The sequence below is a fragment of the Pempheris klunzingeri genome, chromosome 23 (genome assembly GCF_042242105.1).
Source record: "Pempheris klunzingeri isolate RE-2024b chromosome 23, fPemKlu1.hap1, whole genome shotgun sequence".
Classification (NCBI taxonomy): Eukaryota; Metazoa; Chordata; class Actinopteri; order Acropomatiformes; family Pempheridae; genus Pempheris; species Pempheris klunzingeri.
The window spans coordinates 14,740,594-14,758,599 of record NC_092034.1 but is presented as its reverse complement, the minus strand read 5'-3'; the positions used below and the strand labels follow the sequence as shown (position 1 = coordinate 14,758,599).

At 45.3% G+C, this 18,006-nt stretch overlaps 1 protein-coding gene across 1 annotated transcript in view; it reads right to left on the bottom strand.

Moving 5' to 3' along the window:
- The window catches only part of nrxn2b (neurexin 2b), a 520,316-nt gene that overhangs the window by 300,234 nt on the left and 202,076 nt on the right, over positions 1–18,006 (bottom strand). The window contains exons 7-11 of the mRNA XM_070854280.1: positions 16,390–16,551; positions 8,168–8,606; positions 6,420–6,803; positions 3,543–3,746; positions 366–392 (exon numbers count right to left, since the gene is read on the bottom strand). Coding sequence (XP_070710381.1) covers positions 366–392; positions 3,543–3,746; positions 6,420–6,803; positions 8,168–8,606; positions 16,390–16,551 — 1,216 coding nt within the window. The remainder of the gene's footprint in view (positions 1–365; positions 393–3,542; positions 3,747–6,419; positions 6,804–8,167; positions 8,607–16,389; positions 16,552–18,006) is intronic.

Genomic DNA, 18,006 nt, shown 5'->3' with positions numbered 1-18,006 from the left:
CTTGACGTTGGACCCCCAAAATCTAATCAGTTGATCCAAGAGTCCAAGTGGGACATTTATGCCGCATTTGAAGAAATTCCCTCAAGGTTTTTCCTGAGATATTGCATTTATGAGAATGGGGTGGACGCAAAGGGAGGCATGAAAACAGAAATGAAAGATGGGAGAAATAAGGCAGAGATGAAAATTAGAAAAAAAAAGAAATTCCACAAATGCTTATTCAAAGGTGAGAAAATGTGGGAGATGTAGTTAATGAGAGAGGTGTCACTCATCATGAGGTCAGACGAAAAGCAGAAAAGGTCCACTGCACAGAATCAAGATGAGATAGACAGTACATTTTAGTCAGAAAAACGGATAGGACCACTTACTGAGGCTACAGTCTATCCTGATACAATCTGGCGGAAGAGAGAGCGAAATGGTGAGATCAAATAAAAAAGAAAAAAGGAGAAAGAAAGGGACAGAAAGAACGAAAGAAAGAAAGAGGAGAAAAAAGATAAAAGAGAAAAGAAAAACATTTTACATCCTTCAAAGTACATTCTGCAGACAACCAAGCATTGCTCTGGGGGCCACCATCCGGGGACAAGCTCTGAGTCAGGATCACCCTTTACCTCCATCAATCCCATCATCCATTCCTCCTTCCACCCCATATCCCCAAGGCACGGCAGAAGGCAAGGCTTACACCGCGGGGTCCGTACAGCCGGAGAGCATGATGCAGAATGACACTTCCGCCTTCCGTCGTATTTATGGAAATATAACCAATATGAAGTGCTCTGCTGTCGGCAGTATGAACGCACGATAAAAACTTTATAGACGGCATCAAAATACAAGCTGTGTGCTTGGAATTATGAGGGTCTGTCAGGATGGAGTGCAGTTCTGAAATACTGAGCGTCAAAGATTTAAAGTGCCTTTTATTTTCCATCTTTTTGTCAAAAGTTAGTTAAATACTGGACTGTAGAAAACATTCAGCACTTCAAACATCATGAACACATGATTAATGTCTTTTAAACAAGTCAGATAGAGCCTGATAATTTAAACTGCACAAAAATGTTTGGGCCAGAATTAGCCGGTCTAAATAAGGTAGCTGCTTTCTCAACCTGCACTGCCAATAAACACAGTGACGCCATTCTGCTCACAATGTGTGCAAACTTTCTTCTTTTTTTTTTTTTCTTCCTGCAGCTGCTGTGCAGTCACTAGAGCTTGATGCGATGTCTTCTCCCAGTAACTTTAGGACCTCTTTCCCGGCAATTTGAGACACACTTGCCTTCTGCGGCACTTTGGGCATGAGAAACCCAACAGTGTAAATGACAAGAAAGGGTGATCTGCACAACCCAGCCACCGCACGCCCCGGTGCACACAAACCGCGGGAAATAAGATCCTACGGTGTACTATTTGCTACGAGTGGGGCAACACAAACACAGCGAAAAAAAAAAAAAAAAAAAAAGTGTTATCATTTTTACAAGCTGTGTTGTCAGAAAGGTGGTTGTGCTGGTTAAAAAAATTCCTCTCTGTCAACTGGAAAACTCTGTATAGTATTTGAGCGATGAATTGAATCCCCCCCCTGCCGCAGGGATCATTAAAGTATCAAATTATTCACGTGAATCCACTGCTAATCTGCCCCATCTAGTGGCTCTTAGCTGCGTGTGCACGTCACTTGGTGTGTGGCTGGGCTGTGGTCTCGAGCTGTCAACCGCTACAGAATAGTGGACACAAACAGCCAGGGACCGACGTCACTTTGTAGAGAGGTGGGGCGTCGCGAATAGAATTCACTTCGAATGCATTGATGGGCCGCGTGTGTCGGTGAGCAATTAACCCTCAGCAGGACGTCCGGCGTCAAACTAGAAAACACGCCGTTTGTTAGAGTGACGCATTGAACAGGTAATCATCGCTATCTATCGCTCACAGATCATTAGGGCTAAATCTGGTCCAATTATAGCCTTTCCCTGTGATTAATTAGCAGGATTATCTTAACAAGGATTAGAGCCTTAACAGATATCGAGGATTCCCTGCTGATTGCGGACTAATTAATTTTCCTTGCAAAAGAGCGATGGAGAGCCCGAGCAGAGCTGCAGTTCCAGTCAACTGCACCACTGACGTGCCCCGCCGAAAAACTGAAAAATGGGACTGTTTGGTGGGCTTTGTCGTCGCGGGTCAGCTGCAGGTGTGTGAGATTGCGGGTCAAGCCGACAGGAAGTTTACAAAAAAAAAAAAAAAAGGCGTGCGCGACCTTTGACAGCTACAGACGTGAGCCGGTCTCTCTGACTGTTTGATCCGAGGGCCGCAGACATAGAGGCCATTGAAGGGATGAAAAGTTCCATCTTCTGAGTCTTGGCCAGGTGGGGTGTTTGTTAGAGTTACAGAAAATGGGAGAGAGAGAGAGGGAGGGAGAGAGAGAGAGAGAGAGCGGAGGTGCCACCTTTTGCTTATCCCACCCGCCCACCTTCCCGTCTCTATGGTGGCTTAAACTCAATATTCCGGGGCACCTCTGTCATGCTCCTTCTGGTTCACTGCTGAGTGTGTTCCTTTAAAGGATCAGCACAGACTTAGGCTTAAAGGTCACGGCCGGCTTCCCCGGAGCACTAATATCTATTGCAATGAAATTTTAATAAGTCAAAAAGTCTGCGCTCCTGCAGCCAGTTATTCGAGGGAATGCATTTGCCCCTTCTCCAAAATCATTAATCTTCCAAACCCTGCTCTACAATCCTACCGACCCTCTCCTCACTAAAGCTGCATTTAGGACCTTTTTTACAACCCCCATCTTCTCCGAACTCATCTGTAATTACTTCTTCTTCTTCTTCTTAGGATTGCTGCCGGGCAGAAGTGGAGCCGACCAGACCCCCCACCCCCCCCAGCTAACGCCACAAGAAAGGGAATGGAGCTCTAACCACGAGGAAGAGTGACAGAGGAGCACGGCCACCGCGAAGCTGCTAGAGACAGGTTAGTGGGCTGAGGCTCAGGCCGGGCCACGGATGCTGTTAGAGATGGAGCTTTTGAAACTGGAGAAGGAGCTATGGGGCTTCACAGGGAACAAAAAAAGAGGGGATGGATATAGAGGACATGGGGTGGAGGGGGGGTGGGGGGGCCTGGGGTCAAAGACTATGGAACAGAAACAACGACAGGGTGGTTCCCCGCAGAGAAAATACTTCTGTCTTCTGGGGATTCTTTGGTCTTAGCAAGCAATTCATCAGTTTGAGGAGAAGTTTCTTTATTTGTACCTCAGTTTTCTCAAATGAACAGCCTCTGAGCGCCATCGCCATTCTCCATTTAAATAAATAGACAGTGATGGGCATGAGCTGGCTTGTCAGCTTGATGCGCTACCGACTGCTCCGAATAAAAGAAAGAGAGTGTCTTTTTCATACAAAATGAATCTGAAATAATTGAGGGACAAATTCAGAAGCTTTTTCCCCACCCGACTCAAAACGTCAAACCATAACCATCCTTCTAAGCTCGGTGGTGTACAATACTAGAATACAGACTGAAGACGGGGAGACAGGAGGTGGTAAGGGAAAGGTTAGCAGGGACATCCACAGTGAACCGTGGCGGCCTACCAAGGTTCACGGTGAGCTTGATGCGGCCTCCGTCCAGCTCTAGTCGCAGCGTGTCCGCCGACTCCTTGGAGGTGGTGGCCATGAGCAGGCCGTACGCCCGCTGGGACATGAAGCGCAGCGCCACGTCCTCGGCCTCCGTGTGCATGGTCACCGGCATGATGATCTTCAGGTACATGCTGCCGTCGTAACTCAGCACCGTCGCCTCTGGACAAGGGAACGAGGGAGCGAGAAAGACAGGTAAGGGACATTATATGAAACAGAAAAGGGTTGGCCTTAGAATATTTAAGGTAAGTTTTTATTTTTCTTCCTTTCGAATGTAGTTAGAACTAGCACACAATCCCCAGATTTGTCAAAGTAGTAGATTTTGATTTGGGTGCAGTATCTACAGCATCAGATCAAGGTCACATTCAGTAAATATGATGATCAAAGCCTGACATGTCTGTAAACGTAGTTATCACGGTGATCAAAAGATGATCAGTCATTGCTGCACCTCTCAGGTACTGTATGTACGTGGTTGTGAAACTTTGATGACAGCATGTAGACTGCACCCCAAGGCCTCTGTGTCTTCGTGTTCTTGCAATAGCACCTTTATGTCGTATGTCATGGAATTTTTTTAAATCGATATACTTGCAAAAATGAAAACATTAACTACAATGAAAGAGAGGAGAAGAAATAATACTCTTCGGATCTTAGACCTTGGAAAAATGTCAGCTTGGTTTTTTTGAGACATTCTTATTTAACACTGGGCACGACCACGCTTCCTCTCTGTCTGGAATCAGCCGTGCCATAAATAGACTCAGTGCAGCGACAGTTTCCTGAGTGCTGCTCTTTATTTTTGCAGTGAGGGCTCACATGTGTCACCACGGGCCGACACGAGCCCGGCCACAGTGTGCTTTAAATGTTTTTCGGTGTTGGAGCGTACTCATAAAAGGATGCTGAGAGATGCAGAAGAATCCCCGCTATGGGTGGGCAAACGGGTAACCGCGGCGACATTTACAAAGCACAGCATGGAAACACTTCTTACCTTCTTTGGCAATAGAATTAGTAGTCAGTTAGTCAAAACATCAGCTGTCACCCTGACTCAAAACGTCATCTTTTTTCCTCTCTCTTGTTGAAATATTTTTATGTAGCATGAATGCATCATGTAATATCTCTGGGTTTTCCTCCTCATGTCAATATAATCGATTCTCCTTACGTTATTCTATGCACTCAGTCTGTGGACACGTGTGGTCACCAGAAAAGTGTCAAGTGCACCGTCCCTGCAGTACCAGAAACATCCACTGGGTGGCAGAAGAGCACCACTTATACAAGGTCTGTCATCCGAGCACCCGGGGACTAAACGGTTAAAATATCACCCTTCAGAATAGAGACATTTCATCCTCTACCTCCACTCTGTCCTGATTTGAATCCAATCTCTCCTTCCCTCATTACCCTCCTTGTGCCTCAAAATCCCATACTGTCATGGCTCGCTCACCCCTGCGGACTCGCAAAGACAAACCATGAAGTGGAGGCGCCCGCAGCTAATTGGAATGAATCAGACGTACGTGGTGCCATTTGACTGGCTTGCCTCCCCCCCCCCCCTCGCCGTGGCGTGCGTGCGTGTGTGTGCGCCACCTGGGTGTGCGTGACTGGCACAGATGGCAGCGGCGGGCCTGGCCGCTCTGCCACACTGCTGTCGCCCTCTCAGCCAGCGGGGCCCCTGACGCCACCCGGCCTCGGGTGGCATTTGGTTCACGCATAGCTCCCGGTGGAGTCCTCCTACTTTACAGCAGCTGCCCGGTTATGTCAAACACAAGGCGGCGTGTTGTCCGACATGTTGGATTGTACATTCTACACTTGTTTTCTTGCTCTGCTTTATTGGCTGGAGTGTGCAGCATTAATGATTTAGCAACTTTTCTTTCTTTCATGTTTTTTTGACCGCCTGTGATTCCCTCTCTACATTCCATAGACGCTCAGTAGCCTGTTCATTAGGCGCACCTAGCTAAATTACCGCAGTCTAATGCAACAGCCCTGCAATAAATTCTCCCCTTCGTGAAGGTTATGGTGTTCAGTTCTTGTTGAAACTGTTGGAGAGGTGCAGATTCAGCTGCATGGTGGTTTTGGAGGATGTGGCGTGTGGTGCTGTGTTATACAGAGGTACTTCTGTTGTCTAGCCCTATCCTCATTGATATGAATTGGGTGAACAAAATAATAGAAACGCCTCCGAATGACCATACAGCGGAATCTCAAACAGCTTCAGCAAGAACTGAACATCACACATCTTTATAACAGTGGGATTTACTGCATGGCTCTCACGCCTCATTGTACCGATTGTATCTTGTAGTCGCTCCGACGATTTCATAACGAGGAACAAGGCTTCACTTCTATAGTGTCTTTACATCATCTCAGCATCTCAGACCACTCCCCCCCACCCACCCACCCACCCCCTTCCATCACTGCTGTCACAGGGGGTAGGGGTTCTGTCAGTCATTCAGCCGCCCTGACTTGAATTTCAGCTTTCTTACTAAGCGATTTATTCTTGCATGCACCAGCATGAACGCAACTCATCTCGATGACCAAAACACAAGGGTCAGTGAAACTCCAATTACACACATGCATAGAGTGTCTTCATTCTCTGCTCAGGTCACCATGAATCCACCGGATATGTTCATAGCAAATAGTTATTTAATGAATAGAAATGTTTTGATTGTCGTCTTTAGCACAGGTTAATTAGTCAATTACCGCGTATGGGATGTTATGCTCGCATGTCTTTTGGAAATTAGTTTAAAACATGTGTCCCATTGCAAACCAGATGCATGCATTACTGTTCAGAGCCCACCCCCGAGTTATAGAGTAGTAAAAGATGTTCATCAGATCAAAGAGCACCACCCTCCTTACCTATCTCACAGTTGGTACCCAGGTATCCAGTGCCGGTGCAGTCACAGATGTAGCGGTTCCAGCCCTCCTTGCAAAGACCTGCATTGCCACAGGGGGCGCTGCTGCACCGCTTCTGCAGCTCGCGGGTGCAGAAGCTGCTGACGCCGAGCGCGCTCTGGATCTCGGCCAGGCGGCGAACGTCCCGGCTCTTGCCGTCGATGAAGAGGTCGCGGACGCAGCCCACGTAGCCGTAGTTCAGAAGCGCCGTCCACACCTCTGGTGGCAGGATGAGGTCCGACTTGGACTCGGGTAGCCCGCCCAGGTACATATCACTGTCCAAGTCCAGGATTTCACTGCCCTCCGGGGAGCTGAAGGGCATGCTGCGGCTGTTGACGGAGATAGATCCTAAAAGAAACAGAAACAAATGTTTAGTATTAAATATTAAAATGCAAAAAATCTTTCTGATTTACTTTCAGTCTGACCGTGTGAATACGTAAAGCGTGTGAAAACTTATGTGTGTGTGAACATGCATCTTGTATTTAGTGAGCAACTGTTAGTGTGTTTTAATGACACCGAGACAGTGGAAATGATTGAACAAGTGTGGTCTGGGTAGGTGAGTGAGTGGGTGGGTGGCAGGTCGATTGGCTAACTGAGGGAATGGCTGTGTGGGAGGGGCAGTAAGTGGATAATACAGGGACATACAGGGACATACGAAAGACAGGGAGAGTAGATGACAGTAGAGAGAGAGAGAGAGAGTGTGTGTGTAGATGTGTGTGTCTAATGTGTCTGTAATAGGCTAAATGGAGGAGAAGGGAAGCAGAATGCAGCAGGGAGTGGGTGAAACAAAAGGCGCTCTCACTTTCTGTGATTAACGACTCCATCTTAATTTTCTATTAAAAGCCAATTACAGCAGGAGCAGCAGTGAAATCACACGCATGCGAGTGCGCACACACACACACACACACACACACAGGCGCTCATTCACACCCTTACTCATTATAAGATGCCATTAGGGGGAGATATAATGTCCAAGGTGCTTGCCCACCTACAGACCATTCATCAGACACCGCACACTCACACATGCAGATGCTCCTGTTCGCGCCCACAGGCGGACAGAGACACTGGAACAAACAGGTATGAAAAACATGGAGAGCTAGATGTTTTTTTTTTAAACCATGTCAGAGCCAATTCCGCCTCTTTTTTTTTTTTTTTTCTGTGACTGACAAATCTGTGACACAATGTGAGTCTCCCTAAATCCAGCGAACTCTTCCAATCTGCCCGCCGAGAGAAGCCGCAGAACACAGTGAAAATATTAAATGCACTTTTAGTCCAAGTCCACGTTTGTGGTTTTGTAAAATACTGTGTAGCTGGCGGTGGATATCTACAGCTGCCTTTTTGAAAAGCAATTTTAAGACCTGCAAATAACCAATCCACGTCAGTCACGGCTGTGTTTGTACACCTCTCTCTTGCTATTTTGTATTTTCAGTATCGCATAAACAAAGAAAACACAAAAGACTATTATTGCTGACATGTTTTAAAAGGAAGACAGAACTGTGAGAGTGCGAGATGATTGTTAATCGGGTTGGATTTTTAGTAAAATGGTGAAACAAATATCTAATATCTAACTGACACGAACCTGCCGATCGGTGTGAAAATGTAGATAGTGAATGTGAATGAATAATCATCCATCATTGCCATAACTAGTTTGCACATGCACAGTCAAATTCTACATCAACTTCCAGTCTCAACAAGTTGGAAGCACTCCTCACCTTTCCTCCCTTCCCTCTGGAAGTCCACGTGGCACCATTCCCCGTCGTTCACCTTCTTGTTGCTGGCCTTCAGCTTCGTTTTGCCAGATCCCATATCGATCAGCAGGTACAAATACCCATCGAGCAGCTCAATGGCAAAGTAATCGGTCTTCAGCTCCCTCCCGGGCTTCTGCTCCTTGGGGCCCTGAGGGCGACCGTGGCTGAAGAGCAGGAGGCCGCTGGGCTCCGTGGTACGGAAGTCGAAGGAGATAGATCCCGTCTTCTTGGTGTTCCACTTGGGCAGGGTGATGTAGGACTCGGGGCTCTCGAAGGTGACGGGGTCGAGGGCCGCCACGTCCTCGCAGCGGAACACCAGGTCGCCGTTCAGGGTTATTTTGGGGTCGCGCTCGATGGCCAGCCGCGACAGCTCCAGCTTAAAGTCGTTGTTCTTGTACACCACCTGGAGAGTGGCGGAGGGGAACAAAGTTATAACTCTGCATAGCATAAGTGATGTGTGCTTGTGGATTCAAATTTGGCCATCACGGAATGGATTGGTTTTTTTTTTAAAATGGATTTTCCCACACGCCAAGACACAAAAACGCAGCTGCAGCACAGACGACCATTCTGTCCATAATCCTGAGAGCCTCCAGATGCATCCTAATTGCCCAAATTAATTTCAAGTGTCAGTTATAGCGGCTGCAGGGAAATCTTGTCAGCGCGGGTAAATTATGAATCAAACATGAGTGAAGTACATGACTTTTTCGTTGAACAGAAAAACAAAACAAATAATGATACAGCGTGCTGCCGAAGCTGGTTTTCCATCACCAACCCACCATCAGCCACTGTGAAATTGAAGCTAGATGACTGGCGTTACATTGGGTCAGTAAGGAAATACTTGGAAACCGTTCGGGGCCAGCGAGTTGAGCTTGTGTGGGCGAACAACATGCTCAGCGCATCAAGCTCTGATCAAGTCCCGGTCTAACCCGTAAAGCCTACAAACTCTCTGTTGTTGCACAAAAACTATAGCTGAGAAACGTCAGTATATATGCACATTAGATGAGAAAAAAAAAAAGGCTCCAGGGGATATTCAGACAGAAAGAAGTGAATGTTGCCTACAGCCTTAATGCAAATGTTTCTGACGGCCTTTGATGAAATACAGCTCCATTGTTTCAGCTCAAAGTGTGCCTCTCTGTGTGCATTCATAATGGATTAAGTGCTAAAGGCAAAGTAAATCATCCTTGTTTTTCATAGTTTTTAGTTTTCCTTTTATTTGTCGAACACTCTCTAGACCGTCCTCAAGGTAATAACGTGAAGCAGCTGAGGTCTCTGTTTGTCCGTGTGTGTGTTTTCTCTCCTGATTGTAGCACTCTTCACGCTCTCTCTCACACACACCCACACACACTCGCTGACAGGTAGCAGAGGAAAAAAAAAAAACAGCCTTCACTACATTTCCATCTCAGTGTTCTGACGCTGTCGCAGCTATGAGGTTGAGCTGATAGTCGTGTTATTTTAAAATCCCCGGTTTGATTTTGGCAGCACACGTGTTCACGCGGCGAAGCTACCTTCTCATTGTTGTCTGGAGCTTAACTTTCTTCCTTTGACAGAATAGAAGGAGGTTCCATGCGCGCACATTTTCCATGCATGCCATATGTTTTTCTATAGATTTCTTTTCGGAGAGTGTGCTGACCATGGTGTGCTCACTCGGTCGTCTCCATGATGTCGCCAAGAGCGTGTGACTTCCCTCTCCTTACGCATTTATATTGATTTCCCACTGCACAGGTGGCCATTGATTTTAGTTCTTTCAGTAGACTATGAAAATCAACATGCAAAAACTTATTTGTGATAACAATTCCCAAAATCAGTCAGGATTCAGTTTTATGGCAGAAATTAGATGCAACTTTATATTTGGATTCACTGATATTTCTTCTATCGTGCTTCTTAAAGAATTCACAGCTAGCTTGACTGTACCTGCAAACTCCTGCTTACCTCAAGTACAAAGGGGAAGAATTAATACCGAATTATCATCTGTGTATTAAGTCATCATTTTCTTTTGGTTGCACCGGCTTGTTTTCACATTTGCCCCGCTGACAGGCTCATCTTGTGTGATGCGGTTCACTGTATTGGTTTTTGACTATCTAATTTCACCAGACCGCTGCTGTCATTCCTCATTGTCTTTCACAGTATCTCACACCCTCCAATCTGCCTTTTTTTTTTTTTTTTCCCACATGTGCACACGCGCTCTCCCTCGCTGCCTCTTTCTCACCCCCCTTTGTCAAACGCCGCACCTACGCACAGGCATCGAATGAACGGCAAGAACACAGATATGCCAGGTTATTCTTGAACTTAAGCCTCCTTTCGTTATCTCCATATAATGCCGACGCTGCCACATGTACTGTACACCTCATAATGTCGTCATTAGCAGAGATTAGTCCTGGTAATTAGCTTTGATAACGCTAAAACTGGCAGCTAATAAGGCGTGAGCTCGCCTGGCTTAAGGTGTTAGGAAAAGAGAAGGGGTAGGTGAAAGATAGAAGTGGGTGGAGGGAGAAGATTTATTTTTATTTTATTCATTTTCAGGTATTTATTTTTGTTCATCCATGTTTCTGTTTTGACAAAAAGGAGGAAATTAAAAAGGCAACCTGGTGTTGCACTTTTTTTTTTTTTACAAACGATCATACAGCATAGACGGAGTAGATGAGGCAGGAAACGTGCTGTACCAGATGACATTCAGGCAAGTTAGTACCTGCAAAGTGGCTCTGACTGCTCATTTTCAATACCAGCCGAAGCCTAAGCTACTGTTGGATGGCTTCAATTACTTTTTTCCCCCCACACAGAATCAGGGGTCTCCAGCATATCCTCATTTAGTACAATCCCAACTATATCAAACATTAATATCTGTGTCAGTTCTTTGGTAAGGTGATGTCAACACGGCTAATACGCACTAAACACTTCAATCCAGACCAATCATTCTATGAAACAATAGTCAAACTAAACTGATTGATTACGCTGAGAGTGTATGAGCTTCTCTGTAGCATTATCCTCACTTGATACCAACCTAAAAAGTTAACTGTGTACAAGAAATAACTAAACGTAAGACACATTGCTGATTGGAGACTGGGGCTGTTAGCAGGACTTAAAGTCTGGACAAGTCTTGACATGTGACTGTCATACAAGACAGTGAACAGCCCATATTTACAATCAAGACCAGCAATAGCTGCATCTGGCATCAGAAAGGTCTTTCAGCATACTAATCAAGCCATTAATGTGTTCAGACTAGTTGATCAGTCAGAAATGGAACTTGATAAGCACAATGACGGATCATCACGACAGCTTTCAATATGTCATTTACATTGGAAATTTCTAATGTCAGAGGATTTTGTGTAATTTAACGTGTCACAATCAACCGGCCTGCAATGAAGGCAGGCAGCCACAATTAGCTTGCTCGTCGCGTCAGCCGTGATTGGCTGTTGATGATACGTGATCCTCAGCAAGAGTGGGATTTGTTCCAAAGATAAGATGGCAGGTGGTAAATGGTAGACATGTCTGTTATTAATGGGCCAGTTCATGTAACCTCTGAACTCTCTCTGTTTGTCCGGTGTGTGTGCGCCCAAATCCAGCTTGTTGTTTAGCATTATTCAATCCATCAAGGTCAAAACATGAAAACTGCTGCAATCGCCAGTCATTAAGTGAAGAAAAGTTTCTTTTTCAGTAATGTCTCTGGTAAAAGATTACAAATACAAAAGGAGAGGAGAAGCCAGGGGCAACGAGAAGAAGGATGCAAAAGAGGGTGGGAGTATACAACGGAAAGTGTGTTGTGCAGCAAGGAAGGCAGGAGATGATGCTGGTGAATGAGAACTGAGAGGAGGACCAGAGGAACCGAGGGACGAAGCGATGCATGGTGCATCAAAGTGCATGAGGCATGAAAGGCCTCCTCTGGAAGATTTATCAAATAATCTCTGCTTTTGTACAGCAAAGGACCCAGACGATGTGTATTAGTGCATGTGCTGACTCAGCGTCCAGACCATATGCCTTTCCTTCATATCTTCAAACCCTTAAGGATGTCTGGCTTTATGTAGACATTTGTAATATGACCTCTTCAGTATTGGGAAGGCAGGTCTCAACAGCTCCTCAAACAGGCCGAGACGCTCGCTGCAGAGAGGCTTGTCTTGTCCACTAATAGAATGGCCACTGCCAAAGGTTCAGTAGAAGTAAATGATGTCTAGCAACACAATCTTTGTCTACGCTTTTGATTTGATATCAACTGTTTGGCCTCCATGTCTGAGGTTTTACAAATATGTGCTAAACGCACCCCTGGACCAGCTTTATCACTGCCATTGGTCAATGTGTGACACACGACCCCCCTACAACTTCAGGTCAATATCACCAGTTCCCATACTGCTCTTCCTCTTTTCGCCTGGACCCTCTTTAGGGTGCAGCCCTGCAGCCCTCTTTTCTGCCCTATGCCCTGCCAGCTGCAGCTCCAGGCCTGCAGCTCTCTTCTTCAGCTCCAGCCTTAGCGTGGCCACCTTTTTCCGTGGGCAGTGACGCAAAGTCCTGCCTGAGCCAAGTTTTTCAGCGCAAGCAGGTACAAAAGTCTCAAAGTCCGCCAGCTGATTCACCTAGCAAACAGGAGCACACCTGCAAGTTAACAAAGGAGCAACTGGTTTCCTCCAGCCTGGAACCAGGATACAGCAGGGACAAAGACCAGCCTTGACTGTGGAACCACAATCCTTCTGCCAGCCTGGCTCATCAACAGATTTGCCAACTAAGAAAGCAGCACACCGAAGGTTTTATAACAAACTGGGCATACATAGCATAGCATAACTGTAAGAACTCCTTCAACTAACTATCAATATGGTAACTTTGGTAGACATTATTAAGTTAATTATCAATCGTAATTCCAAATTGATAGTTAAGTTATTTTATGACACTGAATCAGTTGAACTATCCTTTTCTTCGTTTATCTGCATGGTGCCCAAATTGAGGCGGACTTCACAGTAACTGTTTTCTTTTTGGATTGACTTCAGTGATCTATTAGAACACGTGTGGCCCCCGACATGGGGTGTGGCTAGTGCTTTCTCACTGTTGCTACGGTACAGCTTGTGTGGGGGCCAATGCGTTCCTCAGGGGTGAGTCCATCGATTTGTTTTGTCATTGAGTAACTCAGCAAATCTAAAACCCTGCAGGTCATCAGAACAAAAATAATCTTTCAAAAATGTTTCTCTTGATGTATTTGGGGTTTTCAATGGTCTATGAGCCCACATGCCACTTAATAGCAACCTGGTTTTGCACAAACTGTGCTGACTTGTAGTAGGTGGGGTGTGACTGGAGGCTTCCGACTCCAGAAGATTTTATCGCAGAAGTGAGACTAGGAAGAAGCTGAAGATGAAGAGAGAGCACCAATATGGAGTTAGGAGGGCAGGAAGGGAGAGACGGTGAAAGAGCGGGGCTAAGGAGGAGGGTGAGGGCATTCATCCAGTGCATGGAATCAGTCGAAGAAATCAATTTTTAATTTGGCCGTCAGGATGGCAAAGCTGGTGTACCAATAGCGCTACCATGGACTTAATTACACAAAACTGCCTCCGAGAAAAGGGGAAGATGAGAGGTGGTGAGAAGTGATGAGAGAGGTGGGAAGAGCGAGGAGGACAAGCAGATGGGGAGGGAGAGAGAGAGAGATGGACATGGAGGGAGGAGTGTGAAATGGGCGATAGCAAGGTCACTGTCTGGGAGAGAGATGGAGAGTCGGAGGTTACGGCGGAGAGACAGATGGTGACGCGCAGAAGAGAGGATTCTGTGGAAACAAGACTGGGGGGCTAAGGAGCAGAAAGACCCGATTTCACACCCGACCACTCTGACTGAGAGCCTAAAAACACACACATACATCACACAGTCTATGATCATAGCATGTGGGTGACTTTGAACACCCACACGTATGAGCGAGCGCACACACACACACACCAAATAAAAACTTCATAGGGCTTCAGTGCCTCTTTTGGTGCCTTTTTACTTTTCTTCTGCTGCCTTTGGATTTCTGCCGCCTGGAGGGTACTGGCCAAGCGTATCAAAGGCGTTTGACCACGGTGGCGGCATGAAAGGCTTGCCCCGGACCATAACATCACTGATAATCCGAGCTCTGCCACTGAACTAGCACAGGATGAAACACACCGCTGTCTATCCCCCAACTACTTACTTTCCTCTTTATTTTCAGTTACTGCTGCTATACCTGGCGCTCTCTGTTACTGTCACCTTTCTGGCTCGGTTCAGCAGATGTAGTCATTAGAGCTTGACAGGCACTAAAAAGTTGAACTCGTGAGACTTAAACACCAGTAGAAACAACTAGTGCACTAAAGCCCCTGGTAGGTCCGGACCAAACATGACCTCTTTCAAATGTATGTGTGTGTGGCTGATGTGAGAAAAAAATGAAAGGCCACCTATTCAAAAAAACAAAAACAGAACCTTATTTGCTTGGGCGCTAATCTCAGCTTTATTGTGTAAGGACTGTTTAATGCGGCCACACGCATCCAAGTGCTGCTTCTAATTGAAAAAACTCTCAGCATAAAGTCGGGCCGTAGGAATGAGATGAAACCGCTCCATGCTGACAGCTGACCGTCTCCCTTGAATTGAGCAAAACAACATTTTAAGATTCCATACTTGACCAAACAACGTTTTGAGACTTGTTTTGCAGCACCGAGTCAAACCCAAGCTGCTAAATGAAAAATGCAGCCCTCGGCAGAAGGTCAAACACGTCTGATGTTTATAGTAATACCGCTTCTCCTGCTGGATTTTGTCTGGAATGTATTTGCTTCCTTTTCGCAAACCATATCTCACCTTTACTTCAAAACATTGACTTTATCATTCACTTTGCTTTTCTTACTTTCATCTGCACTCTCCCAACCCTGACCCAATCCATAAAAATGTATAGCTGACACATGCTTCTCAATTATTCCTTCAAACATGTTCTCTTAAGATACCGCTCATTGTAAATTTGCATTTTAAATGAATTCCTCCACTTCCGGCTGTTTCTTCCTCATTTTCTCTGTGCGGCATCCACTCCCACTGATGGACTATTTATTGGGAGATCACTCAGTCTATCTGGCAGCGCTCTCCAATCATATGCTCTAACTTCCAATTTCCAGCACTACGCTCACTTCCACCTCTATTTGTTGCTGTTGGCTCCCGCTATTGTCTGTTTTCCTCTCCCCTGTCCTGTGCTCGGGCTGTACATTGACTGTAAATCCAGCCTCGTCTTGATGAGAACGGGGATAGTTAAACGCCTTGGGAAGTTTAAGACCCACTTGGGATCCTTCCGATAGCAACCCAAATAATGAAAATGTAATTCTGCAGGCATAATTAAGTTAGAGATAGGGCGATTACTGTGCGATCCATTAAAAGTGATGGCAAAAGTAATTACTTATTCAATCAGCGTGGTTTTATGAGGAAATGCGACGGCACCATGTTGCGTCGCCTCTATACAAGTCATTACATTTACAAGGGCATAATACTTTAAGCTGTGATTGGTCCTCTTGACAGCTTGTTAAACCATGAATTAAAGCCCTGGTGAATATAAGCTTTTTTTTTTTTTTTCATCAAAATTGGAAGAAATAAAGTTTTTTACAAGACAACTGTCCTCTACATGTCCATCCGTGACTATAGGTGGCTGCGTATTAGTGTATGTTATTGCACAGCTGCGAGTATAAATCTAAATCTGTCAGTGGTTTCCTACAGTCCCACTGTGGTGTGCGCGATACCCATGGATACGTTTGGGGTAGTTGGGAGGAGAGGGAGGTGGAATCATGGAGGAAATAAACACATCCTGGATACTGGATGTCTGACACCTCAGCTCTAAAGTCAAATCTGCACAGGCGGACGATTCTCATGTGACTTTTTTTTTTCATTGCCGTTTTCTTAGGAACAAAAATCTTACCAATAGTTATGAGACACCTTGCATACAAAAGAAGTTTGAAGGTGGCCAAAAAGGCCCACAAGTGACAATTAGGCAATGCAGCTGAGCAAACTCAGGGTACTGACATAGGCTGTTCCCTGCCCAGTGTCAACTAGAATTGGCCGCTTAGGATAAACGGTATAGATAATGAATGTACACACCGGGGCTGGAATCATTTCCACAGCAAGTAACTACTATCTGCTAACATGAGGCAGGAAATATCATGCAAAGAGTGTGTAAATCTTGCATTACATACAGTATATATCCAGTTTATATACACAATCCACGCAAAGGCACTCACATCTTTAAGGCAGCCCATGAAGTTGTTGCTGACCGGTGATCCAGGCAGGTCTGCGGTGTTGGGGCTCCCTCCAATGTAGAAGAAGTCATCTGAGCCCAACATGGTGTAATCTTCCTGGGTGTAACCAGTGGTGGTCAATATACCATCCACTGAAATGGTGACCTGGCAAAGGCGTGGCCCAAAAGAGACAGATGAAAAAGAAAGAGAGAGAGAGAGAGAGAAATACGGCAGGGATAGATTGAAATATAGAATGATGAGAGCGGAGAGAAATTAGAAGAATGAGGAGGAAAAACAAGGAAGAGAGTGGATTAAACACCAGTGATGGGTGGGGTCATCCGCTAAATGGTATCGCTTGGTTGGTTGTTTTTGGTACCAGTCAAACTGGGGCTTTCGCTCTAGAGTGCAGTTGCTACGAGTAAACCAACGGAAAAAAGTGCTTTTCTCATCGTCTACAGTCTTAAGGTGTCAGATGAACAATCCCGAATTAGTCAAGAAATGGAAAAAGCAGTTAAGTGCACTTTAACGTGTCAATGCAAGTAGTAAGTGGGCACTCTTTTGTAGACATGCCATGAATTCTGACAACTTTCCAAACCAAATGCACTGAATTATGTTACACAAAGCACAAACACACGATCTTACAGGTAACGCTAAAACCTCACTGGCCTTTTCCCTGCAGTTGGCATAGCTATTTTGCAATATTCCTTCGCCGAACCAGTCCTCATTCAAGGAAATACCAGTAAAAATAAATCCCTTTTCAGCGCTCGGTTGCTCGAAGCCCCTGTCTTTTGTTCAAGGTTACACATTCTGCGCTGCACGTTTGATCACCAGCAGAGCGGAAAAAAAGCGCCAAGTGGAATCAAACACACAGCCGCAAGCTGATGGTACGAGATAGTGTGGATTGAAATGCAGAAACAAGACTTAATATCCAAAAAATAATTTAAAAAAACAGATGCATAAAGGGTGTATTTTTTGAGGCTCCTCCAGGCTTTCTTTTGGTGAGATAGTGGCCTTTTTCTTTTCATAGCTTGGAAATTATGTTTTGATGTCTGTAATATTAAGTCTCAGTATCCTTCCATTACTGGAAAAAGACTAACCTAATCAAAGACAGTTTTAACCTAAATTACAACAGCATGTGTTGAGACTCCTCATGTACCGATGTAACACAAGACCTTAGAAGATGACTGTTTTAAATGTAACACCAGGCTCTACATTATCAGTTTAATACTACCTTAAAGAGGGAGTAGAATGACATGTGATATGCTTAATTGAATTTCAAATACATCTCAAAGGTGGATTCTTCACTCGGCTTTTCCAGGAGTCATCAAATTGAAAACCGTGTGTTATATTGCGTTTGCTATCAGGGCCACAGCTATGCTGCTATACATACATCCTGCTAAATAATGACATCTTAATTGGCAGGGATTTTTTTTGCAATTAGTGAGCAATCTATTGTCTAATTATTCATAACAGAGTCTGCCTGGGTGGGAGTGAAGCACTCGTGATTCAGCACCTGTACACAACCTTCTGTTTTTCTTTAACTTTGCATGCTCAGAACCAACCTACCAACCATCTTGATTCCATCTGAGGTCCAACTCAACACTTTGGTCATTTACAATA